Consider the following 17,266-nt stretch of genomic DNA (forward strand, 5'->3'; position numbering starts at 1 on the left):
ATTGTTTTGTTCCAGTTTGAGGATGGAAAAACAAGTAGTTTCCCGTGCTCGCGTGATTTCCTATTTTCTTCTATTTATTTATTTTTGGAGGACGGCTATCTCGGTTTTGTTACATCAGTTGAACTGATGGTCGGCCACTACCCAACAGAGTTGTGTTGTAAGAGTCTGTGGAGCATTTTATTTTTCTTTTTGCTGAGACACACTGCTGTGCCCATTTTTTTCTTTTTGTGAAAGTGAAAAGGCAGTTACTGATTTTTACGGTGTTATTGGTGCAATGTTTCAGTTTGAGCTGATTTGGTTTATGGCTTTTGTAGATGTTTGTTACTGATGTATCTGTCAGTCTATCTGTTCAGGACATACACCACCGGAGGAGTGGTTCCCGTGCCTTATGGCATTCTTCTATTTTTTGTATCTAAAAAAAAAAATAAAAAAATAATGGTTAGTGCCACAGATGTTGTTTTGTCGGCATTTATTGTTCAGAGGAAGCTGTTTATTTTTGACAGCGAAACAAGGTATAGTATCAACAAATGAACCAGCGACTGTTCAAGGGTTTTATTCATGTATGGAATATGATGACCTTGGTGCTGCAGACGTTCCAGATTTGCAAGTTTCACTTCTCCCATTTCAGAGGGAAGGTGTATACTGGATGATGCTTCGTGAGCGTCATCATGTGGGTGGTATAATGGCTGATCAACTTGGAATGGGTAAAACAATTCAGATGATAGGCCTATGTCTTAGTTCTCACCAGTGCAATAAAGTCGTACGTGAACGTCACATTCGGAATATTCAAACAAAGGCCCAAAATTATCGGTTGTTAACAGTGATTAGACAGATGCAGCGCATCACTGTTGTTGCAAACTGCTCAAGAATTAATCGCCCGGCTACGGATCTTCGTTCCTTATTGAGTAAAGTTGAATGCTCCGATGCAAATCATTCTGATCAGAATATGTCAGATGTTCGTACGGAGGTGGAAAAGTGGCTTCGGTTCACTGGTAAGTTCCATCCTACGTATGAGAAACGGGCTTTGGCCTTTTTAGATGACGAACAAAAACGGTCGTTCGATTTAATTGAGTCGAAAGAACTTCGTACTCTCGTAGTAGTTCCAGCAGCTCTAATGCTCCAATGGAAAAGTGAGATTGAGTCGAAGGTAAAATCATCGCGGGGTTTGAGGGTTTACCTCTATCACGGACAGAGCAAAGTAATTAGCAATACAGAGCTTGAGTTGTACGATTTTGTCATTACTACATATGACACCTTGGCGAACTCCGCCAGCGGCGCCTTTGCGCCGGCATTTGGTGACAGTAACATAGTGTTTAACAGGAGAGAAGCTGGCCCACTTTTCCATATCCGATGGAAGCGCATTATTTTGGATGAGGCACATATGGTTAGGCATTCCCGAACTCAAAGGTGGAGGGCCGTTAAGGAATTACAGGGGGTACATCGGTGGGCCGTCACGGCCACACCTCTTCATAACAATATCGAAGATATTCAAAATCTTCTCCATTTTGTGGGCCTCCCCAGACTTCCAGTGCTCCCAGGGTCAAATCCAGAGGAAATTCTAAACGATCCAATTCTACAGCGTGGTATAGCGCGCTCACTGCAACCTGCGTTCTTGCGTCGGGGTCCAGTAATGATTCGCAATGGTAAAAGAGAGGTGCTAGTGGAGCTCCCACCCAAAACCGAGAAGGTTGTTATGAAGCGCTTTTCTTCCGAGGAGTCCAAACGGTACAACAGCATACTTGCCCGATCGAGGTCGGCGTTGGAGAGTTCGGAGCGTAAGGAGGCTGCTTTTCACATTTTTGCTATGATGACACGCCTTCGTCAGGCGTGTTGTCACCCGTGGATTAGTAGGGATCGTGCGCTTACCGTATCAGTGTGTGGTATATGCAAAAGCGAAGCTGTCTCTTCAGTCTTAACGAAGTGTGGACATTACTTTTGTTATGAGTGCTTGCTTCTTCGATTCCGTGATGCGGTTGATGGTGACAGCGTTGCCGTTCGCCTGGAGTGCCCCACCTGCGGGGAAATCATCACAAAAAGTTCTGTGTTTAGGAATCAAACACTTACCTCGGCGGAGCGCATTGCCAAACTGAAAAACGAGGAAGTGGAAGTAAGTACAAAATTACAGATGATACTGGATTCCATTCAGGCAATGAAGAAGAATTGCCCCGATGATAAAATGATTATATTTTCACATTTTACTTCATTCATGGACGTTATATCGGTAGCTCTCGACAATTTGGACATAGCTCATTTACGTTTGGACGGAACAATGAGTTTGAGCAGCCGAAACCTCGTGATTCGTTGCTTTCAATCGAGTGATGATGTACGGGTTATTCTTGCGAGCAAAACAGCAACAGGTGTTGGATTAAACTTAACGGCGGCTAATCACGTTTTGGTAGTTGATCCGTGGTGGAATCCGGCCATTGAAGAGCAGGCTGTTCATCGCTGTTATCGCATCGGCCAGCGCAAGCACGTTCACGTGAAGCGCATAATTATCGAAGACACAATCGAGCAATACTGCTACGAGATTTGCAGGCGTAAGAAGGAATTTGGTGATGCAATCTTGCGAGCCGCAACGAAAGGAGAGTCCGGAGCATCGTTGGCAACATCGAAACTTCGTGAGTTACTTTCTCGCCTGCAGTTTGTCCCAGATAGCAACAAAACGAGCGACAATGTGGGCGATAACTTCACTAAAACTGCAAGGGAGGACTGTGCCAGTGGCAGTAAAAGTTCAAGATAAACGTATGCGTTGCCGCTGAAAGTATTCATTTTTCGCTTCAGGGCTGTACCATATGGACTGCTGCTGTGTTGTTTGTGGAAGTGTTAACGTCAGCTGCCGTCAGGTAAAAACAGTGGTTCTAGTTTTGCGGAGGGGAGGAGGCAGGGGGTGCTCGGCGTTGAAAACAACTTTTCACCGCTCATGTTACTGTTGCTTGAATCTTTACGGAGTTGTTTTATGCTCCTTCTTGCTCTGTATGTATATTTGTTGTGCTCACAGGGTTGTTACAGGTAGGGGCACCAGTGTTAGAAAACCTAATTTTCAGTCTCGCCATACCTTTCGATGGCACTTGAAGGGTCAACACCAGAGGCGTTTTCGTTGTATGCCTTACCGACGTTTCGAATAACTAACTCGTGGGCGCAGCAGACGCGGACGGGGTTGTTTCAACCTCCGGAACTGTCCACTTCCCCGGCTCGGTTTGACAGCGGTGATTGTAGCAGCAGTAATGGGGCGAACTCAGCCCCATTTGCCGCATCGCGAAATGAGTGTTACCTAGTGTCTAGATGCAATTTTGGACCGGATGGGGAGCTGTTGCTACGTAAAGGGGATCGCTCTCTCGAGAGCATCATGAACATGATTATCAATGAGATCGGTAAGGAGCAGGATGCGTTTGCCACTCAGAGGGAAGGTAATCTTGTCTTAGAGCGTGAACTAAGACAGGTTCAACAAGGCCGAAGGGATGCAGAGCTCGAGTTGCATAAGACCGAGGCACTTTTGTTTTGTGTCAAGTCAATAGTTAAGGAGCAGCAAAACTTGCTGAATGAACTGAGGCACGTGTAGGCGAACAATTAAGTTTGGGGACGCGTAGTTGGTATTGTTTTCCGAGTATTTTCTTCGTCCTGGAGGTCACACAGCTGTGTTGCATATACGACGCTTTTTTTTTTTTTTGAATACCACATGCGAGTCCGAGCCGCGTTTGTGCTTCCTCTGCTTCCCAAATAATCTTTGTGATTATTAACCTCTCTCCTATGCTTATCAGTTTAAGAAGTGTTTCGTAAGCAACGATGGAAGAAGGAACGTATGCGGGGCAACTGGGGACGCAAAATCTAGATAGTGTCGTAGAGACGGATGAAACTAACTTTCTCCACGAACGGTTATCCTCCAAAATTAGTAATGGGTTTGCTTCGAGTGCGTACTGGGGTGCCACCGGGGAGTTGCCGCCCCGGGAGCCGGATGACGTGGCTGGGAAGAAGCCACATTGCTTTGAAATGGAACTCAATCGCAAACTTGTACCCTTCCCTGAGGACAAGACTAGTCTTCCGCGGATATTGGATTACTCACACGTTGGGCTTCATCGACTAAGGGACGGCGCTGAGGATCCTCCGAAGCTTAACGAGGCTCAGTTGCGGGCGTTGGAGGCTGGTGGATCGGCCTCAGGGGATAACACGTTAAAGAGAAGGGGGCTGCCTCTTTTGGAGAGGACAACCACACAAGGGCGTACCATCGGTAAGGGGATCTTAGGTCCTGAAGCACTGAACGCCCTTCGGGAAGGAAATGCCAACATAAGTGCAGCAGAAGCTAACCGTGAGCAACTAAAGAGCAAGCCCTTCACATCTGCAGACCCCAATGCCTACCGGCCGACTTCGTGGGACTACTGTGACATGACCGGTATTGATCCATCTTCTTACTGGGTTACCGCGCTTGATCAAGAGAGCGTGGGGATGCCTGCCGTCTACAAGAGTCGATACAATTTGGTCGAGAAAGAGGGGCCCGTGCGGCGGGAAAGAACTACATTGATGCTGGAACGGGGGAAGACTGTTGATAAAAAGCAATTGAGAGATACCCTGGATGGCATTAATGCTGAAGCAGTACCTCAAGGCTACAAAACTTGGTCAGCCGGTCACTGGATGAGCACCACTCATGATGCCCATGCCCCGTATGACATTGGAGGAGCTACGGAAATCAATAAGCGGAATGCGACTGTGCCACTCCCCAGGACGTACCACACGCTCACGCCGGTGCACGAGGAGACCGTCTTGTCGCAGACGCAGCGGCACCTGAACAGGCACAATGGTAAGTGGGCCACTGAATACTCAGTGTCTTACAAGGACAGTTTTGATGAAGCAGAGGTAAACAAGGCCTATAGCAAGAGAAGTATATTTGATATCAGGGACGGCGCCTACACCATGCACCCTTACGCTCATCACCCTCGCGACGATACGGCGACTGGGGAAAATTATACGCCTGCACAGATTGTACCGGGCCAATATACTTCCATTGCCAGGCAACCACTTCACGCACGTAATGCTATCAAATAAGGTATTAACTCTCACACAGTGCGTGGATGCTTCTCCCTGAGAATGATACTTTGGATGAACTGCGGGGAAAGATGCAGACGTGGAATAACTAGACCAACGTGCATCGGGGCCCCCAAATGTAGAAATATGTAGTTGTGTTTATTTGTTTGCCTTTTTCACACGCGGTAGAGAGTCCTGGCGTACATGTTTACAACTCCTCTAATACCACCGAATAACTGTGTCTGTTCACAATATATGTATTTTTGGACTTTTTTTTTGCGTTTTGGCAGTATGTTTACTTTTTTTTTTTGCTGTTAGGGTAGCTGGAGAGTCGTTTACATATCTGACTTCAACACACGGCACCACGACCTGCGTCCAAAAGTTGTGGGAAGTTTTGATTTTCGTTAGGAAAACTTTTAAACGACTGGTGTAGCTCTTAGTCTGTAAACGGGACGTACTAAACAGGTATCGTTTCAACCGAGGGGGCACGCTGGGATTTTTCATCGCGGACCTAATCTGTTTATCGGAGCGAAATAAAATTTAGGATGCGTTTCACTTTCGTGTAGTTGCCAACAGGAGGGTTTGAAGGCCTACTTCCCCCCTCCCCATTGGCAGCCTGTGTTGTTACGTTTGTGAAATGTCCTGGGGGATGCAGTTGCTCGCAAATATTGTCCTCTGGTGTTTCCGTATTTGCTGAGATGGTGTCGGCGGGAGGGGCTGATGCTTGCTATCTGTGTTAGTGTGTGGAGTACAAGGCGAACATTTTCTTGATGGTTTGATTACTCCATTAGTATTGCCGTTGCATGCAGCTATCTCTTTGAGGTATTGTGCATTTTGATTCCAATGGTGCTATCAGTCAAGAGGGCCACGAGCAGGGCATTTTGAAGGTCTACCCGGAGATGATTACTTAGCGACTAGTCTCTGTAAGTGAAAATGGTTTAATGGTACGGTAGCGGGGTAAGTGGTTTTTTTTTTCACTGTCTTATGGTTGCTTATTTTTGTCCAATCCCTTTTCACTCAATTTCCCTGCTATGCCTTCCTTCAGGTTTGCAGTAGCAGAGACTAAATAGCGTAGTCGGCAGTTAAATATATGTTGAATCCGACATTTTCTCTGTACAGGAAGACGTTGCAGTCCTATCCTGTACCACCGAAGATTCGCCACTACGATCGGCGATGGAGTGGAAGTCGCACAAACCCATACAATCGTCAATATTGGCGCGTGATTATGAACGAGAACTACTCCCGTCCATCCTTTTGGGTTTCAGACTTCCGTCACCGTTACTTGATGCGTACAGGAACGGATTATCAAGGGCAGGTGCCTTCTTCACCACAACCCGGCCTCTACCAGGGGTTCAGTGACGTACATAAATTGTTAGCCAACCACCCCAAACCACAGAGGGAATCCCGCCATTTACCAGTGTTGCCGATGACCCCACGGGTTGTCTTTGAACACGCCAATGAAAAGCGCATAGATACGGCGAAGAAGATGCGCAGGGACAGACGCAGGATAGAGGAATTGAAAACATTGGAATTTTGGGGGTGGTATATGAAGCTGCAGCGCGTCCGGGGCCGCTGGTGCCGGGAACAGGGCGTTTCGAGCCGTGGCGTTTATGGACCGGCAGTGGACGCAGCGGAGTTATGGGGTTAGTGTTTCAACGTGGAATGTGTCTGTGTTAGGAAGGAGGAGGTCCGTTTGTTGAATCCCCTATATCTTTACGCACACTTACTCTTAACACATCCTTTACTGGCTGTCACGTTTCCACCTTGCTTACGTTGCGTTAAGTTTCTCTTTCCCATTTTATTTACGTAGAGGCATTAGAAACCGAGTGCACTTGGGTAGGCCGATTGTCCGTCCTCCACTACCACCGCACCCCCAGTAAAAGCCATGATGAAGGGCAAACGCCTGAGCAAACGCCTCAGACGTAAGGAGGAACAAGAAGAGATAATCGAAGACCTCGACCTCGACGTGGAGGACTACGAGATTGAGGAGGATGACGTCGTCCACAATCGACGTAGTAAAGTGAAGGACAAGGGTGACGGAGTGAATGGTGTGCTCCCGGTGGACGCTCACAAGCTGGAAGGCTTTGACGATGACGATGAGGAAAAGGGTGCTCATCTAGAGGAAGAGAGACTCGCTCTTGAAGTAAACAAGACTATGCGAAAAAATACGGTTGATTCTGATTTTGATGTTGGTGGTATCTCCGCGGGAACGAAGCGTAAGAGGACACCCGAATTTAACGTAACCCAAAGTGTTGCACCCGTTATTGAGGCCGTGGAGCGCGACTACGCCGCATTAACTTCTTCGGAGCGGCTGTCAATTGTGCAGAAAGAGTCTCCTGAGATGATCAAGATGCTTGAGGAAATGAAGCGGTACCTTGCCGAGGTGAGGGAACTGGGCGATCCTCTTCACGAACTGCTCTTCCGGCGGCGACTGTCAAGCGCCGATCGGAGCCTCGTTCAGTTCCTGGAAACAAAGGTGCAGCTAATGCTCAGTTATTGTATGCACGTGACATTCTATTTACTTATGAAAACGGAAGGCAAAAAGATTGCCGGCCACCCAGTCATAGACAATCTGGTGGAGATACGTGTTTACCTTGAGAAGTTGTTCCATATGGAGGAGAAGCTGCAGTACTCGTTGAATCGCCTACTAAGCGGCAAGACAACAGCTGTTGCACACCTTGATACTCTACGCCCTCTTCAGTGTAATGAGCGCGTCTCCATGACAACCAACAAAGATGCAAAGAAGAGTCGCAAGCAACTTGAAGCGATGAAAGAAGCGGAAGAAATTGAGAAGGAGGAAATGGCAACAATGAACCGCATTCGCACTAAGAAGTCAGGTAGCCTTGACGAGGTAACACCTGTTGATAGCAAGGCAGCCGCTTCAGTACTGGGCTACCACGAGGATGAAGACCAGTTTTTTGCAAAGCTAGCGGCAACCGAGAGTGACGAAGATGGAGAGGAGGGCCTTTCCTTAGTTGAGCGCTTAAAGAAGCGTCAACGAGCACTCGCAAAGGGTAGCGACGACGCTGACGACGAAGGCAATCGCAACGGAAACGTGATCGTGGATGATGATGATGATGGTAGTTATGACCAAGAGGAGTGTGAAGACGAGCTTCTCAGTGAGGGTGTGAACGAAGAGGGCGAGTACGAGACGCTCTTGGAGGAGGAGCGGGATCGCCAGAAGAGAAGGGTTGCGACTCTGCAACCCAAGCGGGAGTTAATCGAACCTGCAGTGGATCGTCGCAAGACGACCAAGAAGATTGAAACGCACCGGGGGCTGACCAAATCTCGCCCGAAGGACCGGAAAACTCCCCGGACAGCTCAACGACGCAAGTATGAGAAAGGTTTGCGCATCCATAAGACACAGACACGCACTGTTCAACCGGAGCCGGAGGGTGGCTTTGTGGGTGTGCCGCTGCTCAAGTCTCGCGTTACGCAAAGCGTTCGGTTTCAGTAGTGGTTGAAGAAGGAGTTCTGTCTAAGTGCGTTGTTTCGTACGGTGGCTTGGTACGGTACAAGCGTTGTGATCTTTGGGACGCACGGGAACTTCCGTGGTCTGCCCGGCGCTAATGTGCTGTTCAGCGGTTACGTTTGGTTAAAAAAAATAATTATGCTGTGAATACCGGAGGACAATAAGAAAAAACAAACCAAATCAGTAAGCAATAAACCCAAGTAAAATTAATTAAGACCGCGTCACCTGTGGGCATTATTACTACTGCTTGTTTATTGAGCTGCAGCTTGCCAATGGGATATTTGTCACTCCCGGTGTGGCGAGTGCAGCTTTTGGCTGAACATGTTCGTCGGTGGTGACTTGTTGCTTTTTATCAATTTTGCTCTTTACTCTTGCCAAACATAGAATAATTAGACTCGGAGTAAACACGACTCATGCAACCTATAGAACGTGCTGAGGAGCTACTGGCCCATGAGCGAGAGAAAATTGGTTTGTTCCGGATGCCGTTTCGCACACTTCAACTTTCATGTGCCTATTGCGTGAAGACTGTCACCAGCTACGTTGTCAAGTGTATCAAGTCATCCGCCTTTATGTTTGTGCTACCGGTTATCCTTCTGGTGGTTGGAGTTTCGACTTTTTTGATCGATTCCCCCGCTGGTCGTGCATTCAGGTTCCTAGACGCTGATGGCGATGGCTATGTGTCAGTTGCAGAGGTGGAGGGTTATTTTAGAGACAAATTGAACAGGAAACTGGGTGCTGGACGAGGGGCAAATTCTATTTTCCCTTCCGGAACTGCCCGTTTAGACAAGTCGAAGTTCACGTCATGGTGGGTGGAAGGCTACGGTGATGCTGTTAGACAGAACGCTTTCTTCAACCAAGGACCCTGGAGGGAGGCTGAGTACATGCTCGCTGATGCGCTGTGGTGGCTCGGCCTGGGAATCCTTTCTTCAATTGGTTTGGGCACAGGGATGCACTCTGGGTTGTTGTTCTTGTTTCCCTATATTTACCAGCTTTGCGCTGCAGTAGACTCATGCGGTAACACTAACTTTTGGACGTACCCGGTGAACCCCATTTACGGGCCGCGGGATCGTGTGTTTGCCTGCCTTAACCCTCAAAAGAAGGATGTCCCGACGTCGGTACTTACACGTGTGCTGATGCTGCTCCCTGCATGCTTCATTTGGGGGGTGGGCACAGCAATCGGCGAGATTCCGCCGTACCTGTTGAGTTACACGGCGGCCCGGCAGGGAAAGCGCAACTCGGAGTTGGATGAGGCTTCAAGGTACGACATCCTTAATAAAATGAAGGCATGGATGCTGGAGAAAATACAACGTTATGGCTTCGTAGCAGTTCTCCTACTCGCCGCTTGGCCTAACATGGCTTTTGATCTCTGTGGTATGGCCTGCGGACAGTTTCTGATGCCCTTCTGGACCTTCTTTGGTGCAACACTCATTGGTAAGGCATTTTGCAAGATTACACTGCAGGCTGTTTTCTTTGTTCATCTATTCTCCGGTGACAACGTGGAGCGCTTGATCCATCGTGTAGGTGACGTCATAGCAGCTGTTGTTGTTATCCCCTCCTCAGTTTATTCGGGTGGGACTCAGGGCCTTGTCAAAAAGGCCGTAGAGGCTGTTGTGCGCGCCCGCCAAAGTATCGCCCTAAGGGCACGCGGTGAAGCAACTGTCGGCGAGGGAATGCAGTCTGCATCCCTCTTAGCGACTATCTTCGGTTGGGTAGTCGTTGCAGCAATCGCTTTTTTCGCTAAATCCGTCGTGGAAACGTTTGCTCAGAACGAGCAACAACAATACGACAAGATTGTACTAGAATATATTGGGAAGGCATTGGCACGAGGTCGGTCGAAAAAGAGCGTCACCGACGAAGAATTGCTTCAACTAATTGAGGAGTCGCAACGCTTATGCGTGGAACCAGAGCACCTGATGAGTTTTAACCATGAGACGCTCGTAACCTATGTTTGCGTGGTTGTCGCTGGTTTCGTGATGGTTCACTATTCCGCAGTTGCCGGTCTCTCGCTCCTATTCCACATGTTTGTGTGTATGGTACATAACAACGAGTCTCTCCACCCAGTGACACTGTGGTTGCTGCGACTGTTGTTTGCGTCAGCGGCCCTTTACACGTTGTGTGGCCTGGAAACGCTGTAGTATAGGGGACCGCTTAGCTAGAAATCTCGTTTCTTTGCTAGTGATGCATAAGAATGACCATTTGTATGTGTGGCTGGGGTGTAGGCAATTATACTTCAGTGAATTCGTTGGTGATGCATAACCAAGGCTACACATCCACAAGTATTTACTCTAAACCAAATTTGTGGCGCCTTTGTGCCGACGAGGTCCATGGTGCTGACCGTAGAACAACAACAACACTGGAAATGACATAATTAGAATGGCGGGAGCGATGTGCATTGCTGTGGGTAAGTGTCTGCAGCAGACGCCGCGAGTCGACGGCGCTGGGATAAAGGTGGCACAGCGAAAGGACAAATACTGTTCTGTCACTTGCTCTTTTCGGCCGTCAAGGTGGCAGTCGTGAGCAGGGGTGGGGGGTGGGAGATTGAACTAGACAAAGCAATGAGTGACATGATGCTTCAAGTTTGTTATTGTTGATGTATTTGCGTGTCCCCTAATCATTTGTGCAATATCCCCAGTTGTGATAATGATTCGTTCATTATGTCCATAAATGCGCCTTACTGGCTCCATCTATTTCCTCTGAGGTTGTTTGTATGCCGAATTCTACAATTAGGTAATAGCGACAAGCGGTTCAACCGAGCCAAACCGTGCTATCGTTTTGGTATCCCACGTATTTCGGGGGTAGGAGGTTCTTTTTCGAGATATGGATTTCCAGGGCTTACTACAACAAGAGGCATCCACGCGTGGACTCACAATGGTTCCGCTTTCTAGTGTGGTTGCAATGCCGTCGTCACGGAAGGTGGCCTGTTGCGGTGGGTTTGTAGAGAAGGTTGTCGCGGAGTCAGAGCGGGACTGCACGGTTCTTCTTAGAGACGCGACGGGCGGCGTACACTGTGCCATTCACGGTGCGGTTTCCGACCGTTACCCCGATGTTCTCGCGACTGGTGCGGTCCTCCTTCTCCAAGACGTTACTGCGTTGATTGTTCCATCTTTGTTACCACCGATCATTGTGGTTTGCCTCGAGCATCTGGTGGCACTACTTCTTCCAGAGGGACCTCCGTTAAGCAATGCTGAATACACACTGGATTCGACGGCTCCGGGTGAAGAGTCACCAACCTTGGGGCACTTTACCAGCACTAATGACGTTGTGCAAACACCTGGTCGTTTAAGTGGTGCTGCAGAGGGAGCGTCACCGCAGGTCGCGCCCCCAAACATATCTGGTCTACCAACCAAAGTCGAGGAGGCAGCAGACGTTGTTTCCGTTGACCATGCAAGTGATGATGATAGCCTACAACTTGCCGATGATTTATAATAGATACCCATTCTGTGTACCCTCAGGGAACGAACAGACCGCGGGACGCACATTTCTACTCCCTGTTTATTCTTAATTTATATACATCGTATTCCTCCTGTTTCAGTGCTTATTCTTTCGCTGAAAGGCGATATGTGTAATATGCACTCGTGCTTTCCTCTCGGTGGGAGCCTGATTTCCTATGTCATTCGAAAACAACTTTGATACACGAGGAGGACTCATAACTGCTGGCAAAACTGCGTGTCGTTGGTAAAACCACCGCAGGCGAGGGCAATTGAATCCCTTTTCTTCCCACTCCTTCTACGCGCGCAAACTTATTGGTGTCTCACGTACTCTCGAGTGCAGCCAATGAGAGAGAGAAAACCCATTAGGAAGATGAAGAGGAGCCGCGTCAGCGACCAAATCATTCGCGTCGAAGAGCCGGATGCAGAAGAGGGCGAGGCTTCCCCTGCAAAAGCCACCCCGGTTCCACATTTTAGCGATAGGCGCATTTGCATCAATGTCGGAGGGGAATACATCACAACGCTGGCCAGCACACTGTGCTCTGAGCCCTCCAAGTTTTCGGAGTGGGTGGAAAACAACTTTCAAGGACTCCCGCGCGACTCTATGGGCAACCCCTTTATAGACAGGGATCCAGAGAACTTTCGACAGATAATCAGTTACTTGCGCGGCTACGAGCTGCCGACTGCAACTGAAAAAATTGTTTTTTTGGCCGAAGACGCGGAGTACTATCACATTGATAGGTTGCTAGCTCTGATCAACCCCCCAGCGGAGTGGCGTTTCGTAAGCGGCCCTGGTGTTTCTTCAAGTCGAAAAGAGTTCAGCACAGAAAACATTCTCGCTACGTGTGGTAATGAACCGCTTCCACAGGTAGGGAAGTCTGTTTTCTTGCTTCGCATCGATAAATGTGAGCTGGTTTCCATCGGGCTTGTCGGCACGGAATCACCCGACCACGACGAACCACTAGAAAGGCAAACGAATGCGATTGCTTATAGGAGTACCGGTGAATTGATTAGGTCCTTGAACAGCTCCAGTACTTTTTTTTCGGGCAATGGCTACAAAGGTCGCGATACCGTTATGGTACAGGTTTTGTTCAAGCCTGAAGGTGCTGCGCAGATTGAATTTTTCTGCAACGACGTGAAGACACATGAGACAGAGTGGCTTTCCCCAGTTCCACCACTGCGATTTGCGGTGAGTTTGCACGGCGTCTCGGCTGTCGTAATTGAGAGATGTGTCGCAGGTGTTAAAGACGAGGATATGTAGTTTCTAAACGCACATTGGTGTTGTATGCGACCGGGGGTGTTTTACCCTTCTGTGTGGTGACCACGCTGCTGCAGAGTGGAGTTTGTTCGCAACTAAGTTCCTGGAACGGGCGTTTCGCAGATATGGAGTTTTAATCCTTTTCCATAGGGCAGACGCACCACGTTTGTCGCACTCTGCATCATTTTCTTTTGGTCACCTTTTTTTCTTTTCCAGGTTGTTCGTTGCACATGTCGATCCCGACACATTATCAATCCGCTCTTGGTGTCTTTCATCGTGGTGGTTGACTCGGTTTCGCACGTGCTCTTTTCCCCTTTTTTGTCTCGCATTCTTATTCTCTGGCAGCGTCGTCAACCGTTGTGACTCCTGGAGGGTGGAGCGAGAGGCATGAGTGTGGTAGGTGACGATATTACATTTCTTGTTTTTTTTTTTGGTCATCATATCTGTCCGCAACTGCCCTGCGGTGTGCGCGTGGCCAATGGAAGTGCGGGAGATTAAATGCTGTATATCCATGAGTTACTTCTTTTCTGCACTCCTAAGCGTTGGGTCTGCAAGTCTCTTGTATCAGACCCCTAATTTCTCCTTCTTGCTATCGTCGAATCATGTTCATCCCACCCTCTTCTACATGCCTGTGTATTGACCCCCGTTTACAATGATTATTGAACTGTTCTTCGTCATATATGTTTGCAAACGGGAGAGCAAGAGTGCAATCACAAAACAAACCAATCAACTTTTAGGTTAGAGGGGTTGTCTAATTACACAAGGCTAACCAGGAGGCCCAACCCGCGGTAAGAAAGAAGTGAGAAAAGGGGCATATTAGCAAGGGGCGAGGGAAAGAAAGATCCAAACTGCTAGGTGTGTAGGCTTGTCGCTGCATTGAGGGTTGCAGGGGGGAAAAAAGGAGGGGAGAGTAGAAAAGAACTCTCGGTGAGGAGTGTTAGGGGACCAGAGGAAGGTGAAGGGTTCCTTCGCTTCGGAGTAAATACATTTGTAACAGGGTGATAACCGTCGCGGTAAGCTGAAACAACGGAGGCGGACGAACGAGAAGCAAATTGGATAGGTTTAAGTAGTTGTTGTACCGAAAGACGGCGGGTTCAAAAACAAAATAGCAAGTCAAGGAAGAAGGGAGGCCGAATAGAACGAGAGGGAGGGAGGCGAAGAACGCGCATACATATACAAGTTCCTATATATAAACCTTTGGCGCTCCCGGAGCATAATGTCTGTAGATGTCGATGCCATTATCGACAAGCTTCTCGAAGTTCGTCTGTCAAAGCCAGGAAAGCAGGTGAGCCTGTCTGAAAACGATGTTAAAAACCTTGTCATGCGAAGTCGTGAGATCCTTCTTTCACAACCAGCATTGCTCGAACTTGAAGCCCCTATTAAAATATGTGGGGACATCCACGGGCAGTACTACGATTTGATTCGTCTATTTGACAACGGTGGTTTTCCACCTTCCGCCAACTATCTTTTCCTCGGGGATTACGTAGACCGTGGCAAGCAGGGACTGGAGACGATTTGTCTTGTCCTCGCGTTTAAGGTGAAGTTCCCCGAGAACTTTTTTATATTACGTGGTAATCACGAATGCGCCAGCATCAACCGCATCTACGGTTTTTTTGACGAATGCAAGAGGCGCTACAACATTCGGCTGTGGAAGGTGTTCACCGACACTTTCAACTGCCTTCCCGTTGCGTGCATTATTGACGATAAGATTTTCTGCTGTCACGGCGGGCTTTCCCCTGACCTGCAGTCAATGGAGCAAATTAAAAAGATTGAACGCCCATGCGACGTTGCTGACACGGGACTCATATGCGATTTACTCTGGTCGGATCCGGAGGAGGGTCTCTCAGGCTGGGGCGAGAACGATCGTGGTGTGTCCTACACGTTTGGCCAAGATATCGTAGCGAAGTTTCTTAGCAGGCACGACTTTGATTTGATCGTGCGTGCGCATCAGGTAGTGGAAGATGGCTATCAGTTTTTCGCTACGCGGCAGCTGATAACAATATTCTCGGCGCCCAACTATTGCAACGAGTTTGACAACAGCGGTGCAGTAATGTCTGTAGATGCGGACCTTCTGTGCTCCTTCCAAATCCTTAAGCCATCCGTAAAGAAGCCCAAGTACTTTCAGTAGATTGGAAGGAGCAGGATGCTACGCCCTCACTGCGTGTCACGAAGCCTCTGTTGGCAGCGGTAAGGATGAGGAGATGCTATTGCAACTGGCTACTGCAAAGCGCATAACTGGTGTGGTTGCCGGGGTGGGTGCATGTTAAAGCAACAGCAAAACAACAACAACAAGGTGGTGAGAGGATCGCATGCCCTTCTTTATGTGACAGCGGTAACAGAGGAGAGATTATAAGGAGTGGCTGCAGGCACGAATGTGCCGCGTCACGACGCTTGACGAGTGCTTGGAAGGGTGCAGTGCGGATCAAGAAGAGGCATGTGGCCATCATCTTCTGTTAGTTAGTGGCTGCGAAAAAAAAAAGACACTGGTGAATAAGATCAAGGTAAATGCAGAAAATATGTAATCGAGTGGGTTCACATTTACATGGAGGCAGAAAATAATGGGTGGTGTTGGTCATGAGAGCAGCGAGAAGCACCTCAAAGGATCTTTACGGAAAGTCTGAGGGAGAAGCAAAGTTGACGTCGGTTACCGTTTGTATTCTACAGTTTCTTGAGACAACCCCGTCTGCGAACGGAGTCTCTTGACCCTTTCAGCCACTTCCCAACCAGCCCTCTTCTCCCCTTTCACGTTATTTATTCTCGGCGGGGTCGGGGCGCGTGTTCCGGTACACAGCACCCCATGAGTACGCACAACTTCCATTCTGCGCTACAGTTGTATGTACTCCGCCGTCGACTCACCGTCTCCCCTTTTTTGTTTGGTGCTCTGTTTGTGTATGTGTGTGCCCGTGTGTGTGGTGGAATTTGCGTGGAGGAGCGGTTTTCGGTGGCTCCTCACAAGGAGTAGGAAATGAATGTATAAGGCCGATGACTCCCCAATAGAACCTCTGGCACTTTGTTTAGTTAAATATTCCCTGTCAATATTATAATTATTGCCACTTCCTTGTGTGTTTGCGCGTGTTTTTTTTCAACCTTTTTTTCTTGAGTACCACGTCGGGGCGATGGAAGCGCTACGTGGTTGCGAAAATGACATGCCTCAGTCTGCGTGCGCTTGGGGGGGAGGGGGCGTGTCACCTTGTTTCGCTGTGCCTGCCGTTTAACTATATTTCCATGTACTTTTCCGGAAGTGACGTCAGTTGTTAAGGTTTTTTTTTGGAGTTGTTGTTGCGGCGGTAGTTAGGGTGCGAAAACTTTTTTTGCTGTCTTTTAGTTCCATTTTCGCTGACTTCTTGTAGGCCTTTGACGTGGTCGGTCGTCGTGTGCGGTGCTGTGGGGAGGCTGAGAGGGATATACTTTTGCGTTTGAACGCCTAGCCCTTTCCTTTCTTTTTGTGCGGTGGCGCATATAGGGGTTGCGCATCCTGCTTGAGAGTCAACTGAAGAGTGCACTTGAATGAAGAAGCAAAACCTCTGCAACGAAGAAAGGGTGAAAGTTATAAGTGTAGGAAAGAAGCGGGAAGCAACCATTGCGGTGTTACCCTCTGCGAGAGGAGGGCATATATACGTGTGCACATTAGGGGATCGGGGTGCATTACTGTTCACCACTGCAACCTATACTTTGAGTGTAGGTATTACACTTCCTAAGGTTGTTTTCCATCCCGTGGACACTGTGAGAACGGGGCGTAGAATTAGTGATATGACCTTGCGAATTACAACTCAGGCACTCACGCACTTTTGCTTGTGTCTGTATACGTTTGGATGGCGAGGAGGACCTGCCCGTCTCTTTCATTCCGTTTGTAGTGGCACTGGGTTTTACTGATATTTGTTCACACCTTTTTTTATATATTTTCACAACCCCTCGGCCCTTTCCTTTTCCCTTGCCCCCCTTGGTCTAACTTCCGCTTTTCGGTTTGCTTGAGGTGCTGGATGGTTCAGATCAGGCAATGATGTGAGAATTACATTCGATAAAGGAGAAAGTGGGTACTCAGCTGTGAAAGAGTTGGCGGACGTAAGGGAAATTCTGTTAAGCAATAAAAAA

General features: G+C 48.4%; 9 protein-coding genes across 9 annotated transcripts, besides 1 other annotated feature; all 9 read left to right on the top strand.

Annotated features, from left to right (window-relative positions):
• Positions 1-413: 413 nt before the first annotated feature.
• Positions 414-437: a sequence feature (AT_rich).
• Positions 438-451: 14 nt separating this feature from the next.
• Positions 452-2,740, top strand: Tb11.01.0530 (DNA repair protein, putative; the record flags this gene model as incomplete). The annotated part of the gene is made up of 1 exon (XM_823782.1): positions 452-2,740. One exon carries the CDS (start codon positions 452-454, stop codon positions 2,738-2,740), a length of 2,289 nt encoding a protein of 762 aa, XP_828875.1.
• Positions 2,741-3,061: 321 nt separating this feature from the next.
• Tb11.01.0520 (hypothetical protein, conserved) lies at positions 3,062-3,559 on the top strand (the record flags this gene model as incomplete). Its single annotated transcript, XM_823783.1, has 1 exon — positions 3,062-3,559. The coding sequence occupies one exon, from the start codon at positions 3,062-3,064 to the stop codon at positions 3,557-3,559; it is 498 nt and encodes a 165-aa protein (XP_828876.1).
• A 224-nt stretch (positions 3,560-3,783) lies between these two features.
• Tb11.01.0510 (hypothetical protein, conserved) lies at positions 3,784-5,037 on the top strand (the record flags this gene model as incomplete). Its single annotated transcript, XM_823784.1, has 1 exon — positions 3,784-5,037. The coding sequence occupies one exon, from the start codon at positions 3,784-3,786 to the stop codon at positions 5,035-5,037; it is 1,254 nt and encodes a 417-aa protein (XP_828877.1).
• Positions 5,038-6,106: 1,069 nt separating this feature from the next.
• Positions 6,107-6,664, top strand: Tb11.01.0500 (hypothetical protein, conserved; the record flags this gene model as incomplete). Its single annotated transcript, XM_823785.1, has 1 exon — positions 6,107-6,664. The coding sequence occupies one exon, from the start codon at positions 6,107-6,109 to the stop codon at positions 6,662-6,664; it is 558 nt and encodes a 185-aa protein (XP_828878.1).
• A 237-nt stretch (positions 6,665-6,901) lies between these two features.
• On the top strand, positions 6,902-8,473 carry Tb11.01.0490 (hypothetical protein, conserved; the record flags this gene model as incomplete). Its single annotated transcript, XM_823786.1, has 1 exon — positions 6,902-8,473. The coding sequence occupies one exon, from the start codon at positions 6,902-6,904 to the stop codon at positions 8,471-8,473; it is 1,572 nt and encodes a 523-aa protein (XP_828879.1).
• A 428-nt stretch (positions 8,474-8,901) lies between these two features.
• On the top strand, positions 8,902-10,623 carry Tb11.01.0480 (hypothetical protein, conserved; the record flags this gene model as incomplete). The annotated part of the gene is made up of 1 exon (XM_823787.1): positions 8,902-10,623. The coding sequence occupies one exon, from the start codon at positions 8,902-8,904 to the stop codon at positions 10,621-10,623; it is 1,722 nt and encodes a 573-aa protein (XP_828880.1).
• Positions 10,624-11,305: 682 nt separating this feature from the next.
• On the top strand, positions 11,306-11,914 carry Tb11.01.0470 (hypothetical protein, conserved; the record flags this gene model as incomplete). The annotated part of the gene is made up of 1 exon (XM_823788.1): positions 11,306-11,914. The coding sequence occupies one exon, from the start codon at positions 11,306-11,308 to the stop codon at positions 11,912-11,914; it is 609 nt and encodes a 202-aa protein (XP_828881.1).
• A 348-nt stretch (positions 11,915-12,262) lies between these two features.
• Positions 12,263-13,177, top strand: Tb11.01.0460 (hypothetical protein, conserved; the record flags this gene model as incomplete). The annotated part of the gene is made up of 1 exon (XM_823789.1): positions 12,263-13,177. The coding sequence occupies one exon, from the start codon at positions 12,263-12,265 to the stop codon at positions 13,175-13,177; it is 915 nt and encodes a 304-aa protein (XP_828882.1).
• Positions 13,178-14,390: 1,213 nt separating this feature from the next.
• On the top strand, positions 14,391-15,302 carry Tb11.01.0450 (serine/threonine protein phosphatase catalytic subunit, putative; the record flags this gene model as incomplete). The annotated part of the gene is made up of 1 exon (XM_823790.1): positions 14,391-15,302. The coding sequence occupies one exon, from the start codon at positions 14,391-14,393 to the stop codon at positions 15,300-15,302; it is 912 nt and encodes a 303-aa protein (XP_828883.1).
• Between the last annotated feature and the right edge of the window lie 1,964 nt (positions 15,303-17,266).

This window comes from Trypanosoma brucei, assembly GCF_000002445.2.
Source record: "Trypanosoma brucei brucei TREU927 chromosome 11 chr11_scaffold01 genomic scaffold, whole genome shotgun sequence".
Taxonomy (NCBI): domain Eukaryota; phylum Euglenozoa; class Kinetoplastea; order Trypanosomatida; family Trypanosomatidae; genus Trypanosoma; species Trypanosoma brucei.